This window comes from Acipenser ruthenus, chromosome 12 (assembly GCF_902713425.1).
Source record: "Acipenser ruthenus chromosome 12, fAciRut3.2 maternal haplotype, whole genome shotgun sequence".
Classification (NCBI taxonomy): domain Eukaryota; kingdom Metazoa; phylum Chordata; class Actinopteri; order Acipenseriformes; family Acipenseridae; genus Acipenser; species Acipenser ruthenus.
Genome location: NC_081200.1, coordinates 22781186 through 22794251, shown reverse-complemented (window position 1 = coordinate 22794251; position 13066 = coordinate 22781186). Strand labels below are relative to the sequence as shown.

At 36.1% G+C, this 13066-nt stretch overlaps 1 protein-coding gene across 2 annotated transcripts in view; it reads left to right on the top strand.

Moving 5' to 3' along the window:
- LOC117417322 (cAMP-dependent protein kinase catalytic subunit beta) overlaps window positions 1-13066 on the top strand; it is a 56691-nt gene that overhangs the window by 28446 nt on the left and 15179 nt on the right. Inside the window, exon 1 of one of the 2 annotated variants that reach the window (XM_034029381.3) lies at window positions 8116-8311. The exons of the other annotated variant lie outside the window; for it this stretch is intronic. Within the exon in view, the coding sequence (XP_033885272.1) occupies window positions 8131-8311 (181 nt within the window). The 5' untranslated portion in view covers window positions 8116-8130. Of the gene's footprint in view, window positions 1-8115; window positions 8312-13066 lie in introns of those variants that run through there. 2 annotated transcript variants of the gene reach the window in all.

Below are 13066 nucleotides of genomic sequence, written 5' to 3'. Positions count from 1 at the left end.
CATTTTATTCAACGACATCTTTGTGAGCCGAGGGAAAGAAAAACATGATTGTCTACAAAAACTAAAGCTGAAGTTTGGTTTTTTTTTTCTTGAATTGGTAGAAGAGCATAATAAAAAAAAAGTATAATAGCAACACAAATGCCATGAAAAACTACTTAAATGAAAGCATCCTACTAAACTGCAAATGCATACCACAAATTCAAGTACATGCGATTGGGCAACGCTGTGTCTCTGAATTTACCAAGAAATGTCACAGCGAGAAAAACACATGAGGGTGACTGTGGCAGGCTAGCTGCAGTGATGACGTCAGACCAGAAAGAATCACTCGCAGAGGCAGAAGTGATTAGTGAAACTGAGCTGCAATGGCTGCGCTCAATGCATTTAATAAACAAACAAAAAGGTTTTAAACAGAAAACAGGACACGGCACTTGAGGCCAAAATAAATAGACAAACAAAACGGATTAACACTAAACAAAACAGTGAAATGACAGAAAAACGAAACACAGTGAGTCAAACAACTATCAATTATTTATTTTATTTTACTTTACTTTCTCCTCTCCACACCCGTTCTCCACTCACCGAACACACAACCCCTAGTGAGTAAAACGTGCATCTATATATATACCGTTGTGCCGGGATTCAATTACTAATTAATTATTCACTTGAATCCCCGCACGTGAATTAATTATGTGCAACCTCGTGCTCGCATATTAATTACTTTAAATGCACGTGAAGTGATGTGCAATCCTCGTGCTTAAATACAATTATACATTTTATGTAACTCGTGCTGCACACACCCATTTATATCCCGTGCAGCCATATCTCTACACCAACATTAACACACCACACGCAACATACAACATAGAAATGCACACAGGGGCGGGGCACATTGCCACATTGCCACAGTGACACACAAATGTTTGTCAGCTTTTCTGATACAGGATGTTTGTTTTACATAACTAGTATAGCGCACATCTTTTAGGACAAATTAAGGTAAAAATGCATGGTCACATTCAAGAATTGCCTGTGGTAGTTCCACTAAAAAGTGAAGTGGCAAAAACAAATTCTTTATCCCTTTGCTCAGTCAGAACTAGCAGGCAAACCTCCACATGAGGAATTTCTGAACACAACTGCAAATTTGTATACAGTAGTCACTTCTTACTACATCAGAGAAGACTATTATTTGGATGAGTAGTTCTCCAGTGTCATGCAGACTCCTTGAATCTCATCTGTTTGATCACTGGTCCAGAGAATATTTCACCTGCTGTTAAACATAAAACGTTGCTTGACATTTTAATAGGGAAATAGCATATTGTAGTTTTCCATATACTTAATGAAAATGTGACATTTGGAAATCTAACATGTTGAAATACCTGTACTACTATTATGGCTTCCAGTAGACTTTTGAGATTATTTTGCAGTTTCTTTGATTTTATCTGATATTAAGATCTAAATTACGTTCACATAATTTTTTTAAAAATGTAATATGTCTCAATCCTAAAATTTTAGATGATGCAAAGCAGAGCAACTTTTGGCCATAGCTGTACAGGTGCAGACGGTCTTTGTGTGAAACAAGGCAAGGTTGTTCAGTGGACCAGAATCTGACTGAGTTAGTATGCGTTGGATCACAATTAAAAAACAAACCAGAGATAAGTGATGCAGACTCTTCAGCTACTCAGTATTAGTTTATTAGTTTAAACGATCATTGGTAGTAAACGAACCTGAGAAGTTTAACATAGCATTAGTCAACATACAGGGATAGTTAGAGAGAGAAAGGTTGACTGTAAAATATAATTAATAGACTGCAAGTGTCTTTTTTATGGTTGCAAGTTAATAGGTTTTCTAATGATAGACAAACTATTACCTAAAATGGTATGAATTTTATTTCACTGCACACTCCTATGCATGGTGTTCCCAGTGCTGCTTGCTGTATGTTTATAAAATGTTGCAATGGAAAAAAAGATACTTGGATTTGTCTTTTATCTGGTGCTGTGCCAAGTTTCCTGAATGAGCACTGTGTTGCCCTTGGATGCAAGTTAAAAAAAAAAATAGAAAATTACAGATGGCAGAAAGAATTGTGTGAAGAAAGGGACTTGAACCACCCCGCACTTTGTGGACAGTAGATCAACTCTAAAATTCCTTCAGTTTGACTACTGATAAAATAATCCCTGTCTATCTTTGTTCTAGTGTTATTACTGAGGCGGAATTGTTTCTCTTTCCCAGATTGTGCAAATAAACAATTGAATTAAAAGGGGTCAGGTTCAGTACAAATATTACTTTGGATATGCAGTTACTGACCTTAATCTGTTTTGGTCCGCATTCTAATGTAAAACAAAACCATCCATGTTATGTTTTGGCAGCAAAATGAATTGCTTTTCTATGACTTAAACTATTATTATTATTATTATTATTATTATTATTATTATTATTATTATTAGTAGTAGTTTATTTGGCAATTTAAAAAAAGTAATTCAGCTGAGTATTTATATAAGTATTACTGTAAATAAAGTAAATTGGCTCAGTAAAGTAGTTTTAATGTAGTGTAATTATCTCAAGTGCTTTTTAAATTGCAACTATACTGTGAAACACACAAATAAACTGTGTTGGTATCTGTTATTAGAGGAAAGATTACACCAAAGCCTCAGGTCAAGTCCCCCACTATTGAATAAGTTGGAATTGTTTTGATGCTGAGGGGAATTGTAAGATCAGTATCTGGGGCAGCTTTTAGTTAAAGTAGAGTCAGGAGATTTGTACTGTATGTACTACGATCATATTCCTGGGGACGTTCTTTCTGGGAAGAATGATTTTCTGTGGAGATTCCTGTGTTGCTGTCATTTAAACTATGTGGCAGTCGAGCTAAGTCTTGTGAAGTATTTCCTCTCTGAACATACTGTAGAGCGGATGTCTCACTGAGTTTATAACCTGGACTCTCCCACACACTCTGTACCCCAGGCTGACCTCTTCTATCTCACCTGGGTGGCCCCTGTGTAAACAGAGCCTTCCAAGCATACTGTAGTACTATTGCACTGTGTACTGGGGGACGCTGCACTTTTAAATTTCAACGGCATTTAATTATCAGTGTGCTGTTTTTCAGTCGCAATCATAGCAGTGAATTTATGTCATTTTATTTTAGAGCCTGTTTATTATGTAGATACAGTACAGTAGGCTGTTTTGGTTGAAGAGAGATTCTGTTAAAATGTTCAATTTGTGAATCCAAGCAACGCTGGAGTGTGGCCAATCTGTATCCTACAACTGAGGAATGTTGTAAAGGATTTTTTTTTAGTAACAGAGTCTGGGAATTACTATGATGACATGGTTTTCCTCCATCCCTGAATAGTACAAATGTTTTCAAGCCTGCTGAAAGCTGACCAGTCTGTGCAAATGTGTAACAGAAGTCTGTGTTATATGGAGATGAAAGGTACAATGTATCAAGTACTGTACAGGGGCAACTCAAGTAAAAAAGGAGAACACTGTAGTTTGTATTTCAATATTCGATTTTTCTGTAAATTCATGCATTTTGCAACTTAAAAAAACTATACTCTAGCTGGCATTTACATTTTTTTCTTTATATTTTAATTTTTAATGGAGTGTGTATCTAGCTATCTAGCTAGCTAGCTATCTAGCTATCTATCTATCTATCTAATTTGCCATTGCAGACCTAGCACTTATGTTTTGGGGTGGGATGAATTGTTTGGTAATAATGTTTAATAGTTATTATAATAATGCAGGCTACTATTGGCTTGCTTTAAAAGAATCCACTAAAAGGGGTTTGCGGTCTGCAGCAGATCCTATGTACTGTAGTGATGAAGAAAGGGGAAACATGAAGCACATGCAGGGTGCTGTATTTCAAAAGCTACTTAACTGTCAGCTAAGTTGTAGATAATTTGAGAAGTAGAGCTGGCTGGGGTTTCCTTCTGTCATTGCCTGTCTTGTATGCAGCCTGTCTGCTCTGTTGGAAAGTCAAACCCTTGCATCAACAAAGACTGAAGCTCTGCCTAGGAGTTATTACATGTCCTCAAGCATTCATAAATCATTTTTCTTTTAAATGTTTAGAGTACAGTGCTACAATAGGATGATTCTGTAGTACAATCTGCTTGGTCTGTGGCTGCAAAATATAAACATACACTGAGAAAACATGCTTTGCAAATAACAAGGTGTGCAGAGAACAATAGAGTTTCTAAGTTAACTGAGAAAACACATCAGATATTTTTGATTAAGCAAGTGTTTTTTTGTTTTTTTGTTTTTTTTACTTCCATGGACTTAAGGGATTTACTCCATGTTACTAAGCATTTAAATTAACCCATTGATTGGAAATAGAGAAAATGCACCACTTGGGGTGCTAGGATGCAAGCTAAATGCTGCTGCTGCTGCTGCTAGTAAAAATGAAGGGAAATGGTATTTAACCTGGACGATTTACACCAGGTTCCATCATGTGAATTTTGGGTCTCGTGTTATAAACATTTTTACAATTTGATGATGGTATGGGAATTCATTCATTCATTCATTAATTCATTCATTCATTCATTCTTTCCAGCACTGCAGATGGAATATACTTGTGTAGACCAGTGGTTAAAGTCCAGGGCTTGTAACCAGAAGGTCACCGGTTCAAATCCCACCTCTGCCACTAGCTGACTCACTGTGTGACCCTGAGCAAGTCACTTAACCTCATTGTGCTCCATCCTGTGGATGAGATGTTAAATCAATTTCCTATTGTAAGTGGCTCTGCATATAATGCACAGTTCACAGCCTACCACTGGAAAGCGCTTTGTGATGATGGTCCACATTGAAAGGCGCTATATAAAAATAAAGATATTATTATTATTATTATTATTATTATTATTATTACCTAACCAAAATGCCTGCATGATCATACTATATATAGGGCAGCAGTGTGGAGTAGTGGTTAGGGCTCTGGACTCTTGACCGGAGGGTCATGGGTTCAATCCCGAGTGGGGGACACTGCTGTTGTACCCTTGAGCAAGGTACTTTACCTAGATTGCTCCAGTAAAAACCCAACTGTATAAATGGGTAATTGTATGTAAAAATAATGTGATATCTGTATAATGTATAATGTGATATCTTGTAACAATTGTAAGTCGCCCTGGATAAGGGCGTCTGCTAAGAAATAAATAATAATAATAATAATAATAATATATTTCCAGTGATTTAAAAGCACAACTATTTAAAATGAACTTTTGAAAACAGTTTTTAATGCAGCTGCAACTAACTGAATTGCAAAACACAGCGTATATTTTGCAAAGTCACAGAAATACAAACTACTAAATTTATCTTAGCTTTTACAATATTCTGGTCAAATGCTGCAAGAAAAAAATGGTTTTGTATAAAATGAAGCTTGTATTTTGCTTAATACTAAGCATGCATGGCCCCTGCATGGCTATGCATAAAGCAGGTTTTATCTTGGTTTAACCTTCTCAGATAACAGCAACATTGATACATATCAAAAACAGAATGTTTTAATTTAAGAAATGAACAGTATTTTATTATTATTATTATTATTTATTTCTTGGCAGACACCCTTATCCAGGGCGACTTACAATTGTTACAAGATATCACATTATACATTATTTCACATTATACAGATATCACATTATTTTTACATACAATTACCCATTTATACAGTTGGGTTTTTACTGGAGCAATCTAGGTACAGTACCTTGCTCAAGGGTACAGCAGCAGTGTCCCCCACTGGGGATTGAACCCACAACCCTCCGGTCAAGAGTCCAGAGCCCTAACCATTACTCCACACTGCTGCCCCACACTATTTTGCCAAAGAAAATTGTTTTGCTTTTATAGCCCCAATTGTTTTAATTTTAATTTTCTTTTTAAACCTAAACGATAACTTTATTTATTTGTCAGACACAGTAGTTTGTGGGGATTGGTGTGAGTAGTTCTACAATGAAAATGTGTGTTTGGATGATACTCGCTAACAGTGTTGGAGGTGAAACATCATTCAGGAAATGGTAGAAGTTTTATAATTTTGTAAGCTTCCCACATTTCAACTAATACATGTCATAGCATATATGAATTACTTTTGGTGCTAGTACTAGTAGCCTCTTATTAGCGGTTACCAAGATAAATGCCCGGGATCCTGTGCATGAGTGAAACTGCTCAGAATAGACGATTAAGAAAATATTCTGACCACGCTGACCTGTTATGTCCGCAGCTTCAGCTGGGTGTGTTTATTCGTCCTGTTCCCGAGGAGACGGCTGAGTGACACTGACACTGACACTAATGTGCAGAGGCACATTACTCGCAATGTGCCTCTGCATGAGCTGACTCTGGCAAGGCCCCCCTCTGGAGCAAGCCACTTTTGAGACCGCTGCAGTTAGGATGGCTGCTTTTACACTACAAAAAAAAAAAAACCTCCCTAATAGCAAAGCCACCTCAGAGCTGACTTAAGTGGCTACTGTAAACGGTCCCCCTTAGGAGAGGGAGAGAGAGAGAATTAAAGCATTAAAGCTGAAATGTAATGACATATTGTGCTGTAATGGACCTGCACACTGATTTTCAGCCTACAGAACACTGAAAGGCCCCACTACAAAAAACCAAACAATTGCAGCTTTACATGCAGTGGAACCCTGACGTTTCTAATATGTATTTCACATTTTCTGACCAAAACCACACACAAGGCGGAAGTGTGGGTGGATCTGTTTAGATTACAATGTTGTGCACTTCAGCTTTGCGAAGTGGCAGACTCAGTATTGCTCAACATCATTAGCATGCAAGTGTTCACTGGTTATTTTTGTATCTTTACAACTGACACAAAAGGCATTTTCAACCGTATGAAAACACACTGGAGACCTAATTTCTTAATGTGGATTTCTTGCCAAGGGCAAAAATATGCTGCCCTCTAAGGAAAATAAACATTCCTTGTTAACTGAGCTTTATTTTTGTAGTGTTTTAGTTGTCTCTCCCACTGCCCCCAAGTTATGTTCACTCTGAGATGGGAGCGTAGACTAGTAAAAGCAAATGCGAACTCTAACACAGTAGTGAGCAGAGCATAGAAATTATATGATTTCACAAAAACTATAACAAACCAGGGGGGTTAAACTGTACTGTATTAGCATAAACAAGCAAATGTAAGAAGGGACTTGCATTTGTACATTTGAGGATTATTTAATTCAATCATAATTTTTTCAAGTAATATCAATGGTGTAGGTTAACAGCAGATTAGTACATGATCCCGCAAATATGCACAAAATCACAAGCAAGTACAAAGGCATATCAAACGGTGTATATATAGAGTGAGCATTTCACTTCAAATCCTGTGTGCCAAACCTGTTATTTTGTCACATGTTCACTAAAAAAATTAGCTGAGGTGACTTGTGGTCACTACCAGCCTTAGCTGGATTCAGACTGCTGGCCTAGGGGGAAACTGCTTCATATCCCATTGCCAGTTCACTCAGCTTTCTACTAGTTCCTTGCTACAGCTGTCACTTTCTCCCCCTATTGAGCTTTTTTCTGGAATAATTATGTATGTATGCATGCATGGGGCAGCAGTGTGGAGTCGTGGTTAGGGCTCTGGACTCTTGACAGGAGGGTCGTGGGTTCAATCCCAGGTGGGGGACACTGCTGCTGTACCTTTGAGCAAGGTACTTTACCTAGATTGCTCCAGTAAAAAAACAACTGTATAAATGGGAAATTGTATGTAAAAATAATGTGTAAAAAATAATGTAATTGTATGTAAAAATAATGTGATATCTTGTAACAATTGTAAGTCGCCCTGGATAAGGGCGTCTGCTAAGAAATAAATAATAATAATAATAATAATAATAATAATAATAATAATAATAATAATAATGGTCAGTAAGACTTTAAAACTTAGTTATTTCTGATGTGTCTGCAGTAGCAGATCTGACTTAAGAACTTTACAGTAGTTAGTGGCCGAAAATGCATTATAACAAAATACCAGTTAATATAGAATGTTAATTTAGAATTTTTTTTTAAACCAGAAAATGGATTATGTTTATCTTACAGGAAGCAAACCCAGCTCTGTGTGATAAGCTAAGTTACTGGAAACAGGAAGTTTGTGTTACACTCTTGTGTGCTGGGTTTCCTTTTAGATTTCAGTACTCCTATACATTGCTTTAAAGCTGTGAATGCTCTGGCATGGCGCAGGCGAAGGAGCAGCAGTGTAGTCAGTGCACTGGGAGCAGCTCTGCACTGCAGAAACTGGATGGTTTAGCCAGTCGGTTCTTTAATAAATACCGCTATGGGACACAGGAACAGAAGGCATTGGAGAGTGAAGGTCCCCACATCTCTGAATACACTGTCAATTGGGACCATTGGAGTAAGTGCTAGATAAGCTGAGTTGATAATGCAGGTTACAGTTTATTTGGAGTTTGTAAAATGCAAAAGACTGGTATTGCAGGATTTTTCTCTCTATTTCAATAAGGGTAAACTTGAAAAGCATGCAGTGTTTGAGTAACTGAAGGTAACTGCTTTCAGATGATAAAAATAAATAAATAAATAAACATGCAACACTGTCAGAACTATTACTTACTATTATCTAGAAACTACTTGAATTTCTATGTTATCTTTTGTGGTGTTTTATTTGTTTTAATTACTCAATTCAACTGAAAACGTGGATTTGTTGAAGAATATGCTACTTGTTCATAGCCGAAACTTTTACAAGACGTGTTGCAAATGCAGAAACTGATTTATCTAGAGAGAAATGAAAACTGATAGTGTTTGAACTTAACCAGTAACATTTTGTGTTGTGACTTAGCTATAGAGTAAGATTTCACATGTTGAAATGCTAATATTGTCCTTTAAAAATATTTAAAGCTGACAGAGTTGGAACAGCAAACAATACCAAAGTGAAAATGTATTTGTTTTCATCGGGGTCGGTCACGTTATTGAGAGAAAGTTATTGCTACATTATTGGCCATGGGACACCTGTAGCATGCATTTCTGTCATGATCGAGCTTAAGATAATGAACTCAAGTTAGGTTGAGCAGCTAGTTTCACGGAATAAGGGAAGGTAATATAACCAAAAAGATTTTTAATTATCTTATGATTTCAGGCACGTGCCTTTTAAAGTAAAATGACACTGGCTGCGAAAGAAACATGCTTGTTATTTTGAAATACCACTGCTTCGTTTATTAACAGTAACATAAGTGCCTGTTTAATAACAGTAACATCATTGTATTTAGGATTGGTGTTGAACCAGTTTATGGCCCAGCAGGAACATTAACCTGCTAACTTTTTAATGATTCTATTATTTTTTGTTATTTTAAAGAAGGCTGATTCTCTCTTGCCTTTGTTTAATGGCTATAATTGAATTATTTGAGAATAAAAACAAACTAAACTAACAGGTACCTAGCCTATATTTAACTAATACATTTTTGGAGTATTTGGGTAACTGCCCAGTGGCTTCTGTTTCAGTCACCCCGTTCTAAGCTGCTAACGTCAGTTATTGTAATACACAGCGGACTGTGGGTCAAATCAGTATTCGTGTAGGGTGCGTTTTCTATTGTGGGTTTCTATCAATGTGGCCTTTCTGACATCCTCCTGAATGCTTCCATTTTTTATTTCATTTGAAAGCAAAAGCATAACCATTTAAAAGCAAAAGCATAAACAAACATAGAATCATTGTGTATACCTGTGGCAGGATGACAGAGGTTTGAGGCTCAGAGACAGTGGAAGGGGCAAAATAATGATCTTTATTAAACAAAAATAATCAAATAAATAGGCACAAGGGCCCAAACAAAAGGCTTAAACAAAATACAGAAATGTAGGCTGGGCATTCGCCTTCACTACAGTTTCTTTCTCAAAACTAAACAGCACAGCACACCAACAAACAAACTCACCCCAAAAAACCCTCCCCCAAAGGCTTTCACCTGCCCTTTTATAGTCTGTGGCTGGAGCCCAATTAACTAATAATTAACAATTAAACACTTAAGGCTCCAGCCACATTCTCACATGTATTTTACAGGGAGGAATTTAACCCCCTCCCTGCCAATCCAAAACAAACAAGAATTCTAAGAAAAACAGTAAAAATAACAATAATAAACACATTATAGGGCCGAGCTGGCACCCCATCACAATACCTTACAACATTTAAGTTTACTGTTGCTGTATAATGTTACTGTGTAATGATATTTGTCTAATTCTGGTGGCTCACTGATTTTTATATTCTAGAATAATCAGGTTAAATATATTATCCAAGTGCAAGACAACAGTAAATGTGTTTCAGGAAATTCCCTGTTGCACTTCATTATATCTTGACTTAATAAAGGTTTGTGTTGGGTGTACAATAAGTTAGTGGCCCAGCCACAGAACCACAGTTTTTAGTTTTTAAAACCAGGCTTCTCTGTTTTTAAACATGCATTCTATTATCAAATCCAGTGGCAGAAAAATCTGTAGTATATTCACAAGTTTGCAGCTGCACTAGTCCCATGGTATCTGTTTTTCTCCTGAATATCAACTTGGTGGTATGTAGCTAATAAGATAACACATTTGTCACAAATCAACACAGAAGTACTGTATACCATTACCAGAATTTGTATTTGTTCCTTGATACGTAGTATTCAAATTGCAATTAATATTATATTGTGTAGGTATTTAATGTAAAATTAGAGTACAAGAAACTGATGTTTATATTGGGATTTATGATGAAATGTACTTGTAATAATAGAAAAAAATGAATGTAATTGAACTTCCTTTTGGTGTATAACTTAAAATATATATAAAAAAAAAAAACATAGGTGTCGTACTGTACTGGTGACATGCTTGATTTAATAAGGGTCTTGCTGTGCTTTTTGTTTTCCACTTCCTATGATTGCACAATATCTACAATAACTTGACACAACAGTGCTGGATTATCAAAATGCAGTATTGTCAAGTCTATTATTTCTTAGCAGACTATCAGAAACTGTAGCAGAAATCTAAACCAGCTTAACAGTCATGTGAATACACCATTAGAAGCCATTAGGGCCAGTGCAACTCATTATTTAGTGAGTCCAATTTTTGATAAAATAGTAGTAAAACAAATCTTCCTCCCTCTCCTCAATATTCTACAATATTTTGTTCTCTTCAGGCTGCAGTGGTCATGATATTTAGGCTACTCTTTCCACATTAAATTCCACCATTGCGTGCAAGGCCATAGCCAGCTATGAGGGACAGGCCTTGGTTAAAATCATAGTAATAATTCTTTATTTAGGCCCTTTTATACATTGCTGCTTTGCTGCAAAATAAAATGCATTTCATCCCTTGTTGTGTGCATACATTAATTCCCACGTCCTGCTGATATCTAATATATAGCCTCTGTGCTCTTCAAAATCTTTACTGTCTGTTTACTTGTCTAGTGATTAATGTGCTTAGTAGACTACTGTCTATTTCAATTTAAATATCGCTATTTCAAATATATCTAGATTCTGTTTTTTTTCTATGAAGAATGCACTTGCCTTTAAATATGTTTTATGCTGACTCTATTTTTATTACAAAGTGAAACAAGCCGATTTAACTAAGATGTCTTTCTACCCCAGCGAAGAATGAAGGCGGCGGAATAAAATGAATTGCTCTGCATTTTAAGTAGTGCTCTTTTATAATGCAAACACATAGTTAATCGTCACAATCATTATTAATTTTATTTGACGAGTTTATAGCGAGGGTGAAGTCTTTGTTTTATGAAACAGTTAGTATTGTAGCTACAACCTCCAAGCAGTGACGGTAAAGCAATCATCACTGTGGTTTTAGGAATATATATGTAGAAAAATAGCTGAGATTTATTATGTTTATATTTTTTCCATGATTAACTTAAGAAACTGAGATATGGTTTTAATGATGCTAATTACAACATTAAAGGCAGGCAAAACGCTCAGAAATAAAACCCGAAAACCAGAAACACTAAATATCCATTCTGGTGTATTTAGAAACATTTGGGGGCTGGGGCTGTGCATGGGCAAGTGCCTCATGATTTTTCATGACTCACTACGGCCCTGGCATTGCTTCATTATGTTTCTGTTTGGGGGACACAACCAGTCGTCATCAATCTGTTCAATTCAAGTTATCAGCAGGGTGGGCAATAAGAGGTCTTCGGTTTATTCCTCTCTGTCAATTGAACTGGTAACATGTGTTCTCTTTGTGTAACTAAACCACTTTTTGTGTGTTTTTATGTGCTTGTTGTTAAATACATAAACCTTCTTTTTTTTCTCTCTCTCTCTCCCTCTCTCTCGCTCTCTCTCTCATCATCCCATCCATGTGGGTGAATGTTCCCGTGAACCCTTGGTGATCTATAGAGACTTTTGGTATGCTCATCCTTTCATAAGAAGTCCAAAGTCACATAAAAGAAAAGTAAACCAAATTAGTTAAAAAACCAAAAAAAATAAATAAATGATAAAATCTTTGAGCAACTTTTTAAGTATTTGTTTGTTTGTTTAAATATAAACGGTTTTGTTTTTCTTCCATTTATTGTTACACCCTGCTGCTTTATTATTTAATAAAAGTACCATAATACTGTACAGTAGGATATCCATAGCCTGCACAGCTTTTTTTTTTTTTTAATTGCAACCCGGGCTTTGTTTTTAAAGTTACATTTTTTTTTTAAACTTTTTTTTTTTTTTTTTAAATGTATACCTTGACATGACTCTGTGACTATGGGCAGCTCCACTCTGCAGTGTTTTTTCATGTAGCTATAGTGTGTTTTTGCTTGTAGTAATACTGTGCTTTTTTTTCAAACCATAGCTTTCTCTAACAGTATTACTCTAAATGTGATGCACAACATTTCTGTTCTAGACCTAAATGCTACTGCTTTAGAAGTAGCTTCATCAGCCACTAAAACATACAGAACTCTTGACATCACCTTTAAGACTGCTTGCTTGGGTGTTGCTGTGGGGTTTTCTTTGATTTAAATTCCTCAAACTACTGTAGTGTGTTTTTTATGATGGTGGATTTACATTTTGCAATAGTTAATGTACGTGGGAGCTTAGACACGGTCCACATGTTTCATTTTCATGACTAAATTGGGTTTAGATATTTGTTTTCTTCTAAAAAGCATTCATTTGACACATTGTTAAACTCCCTCTTGCATTAAAATATGTTT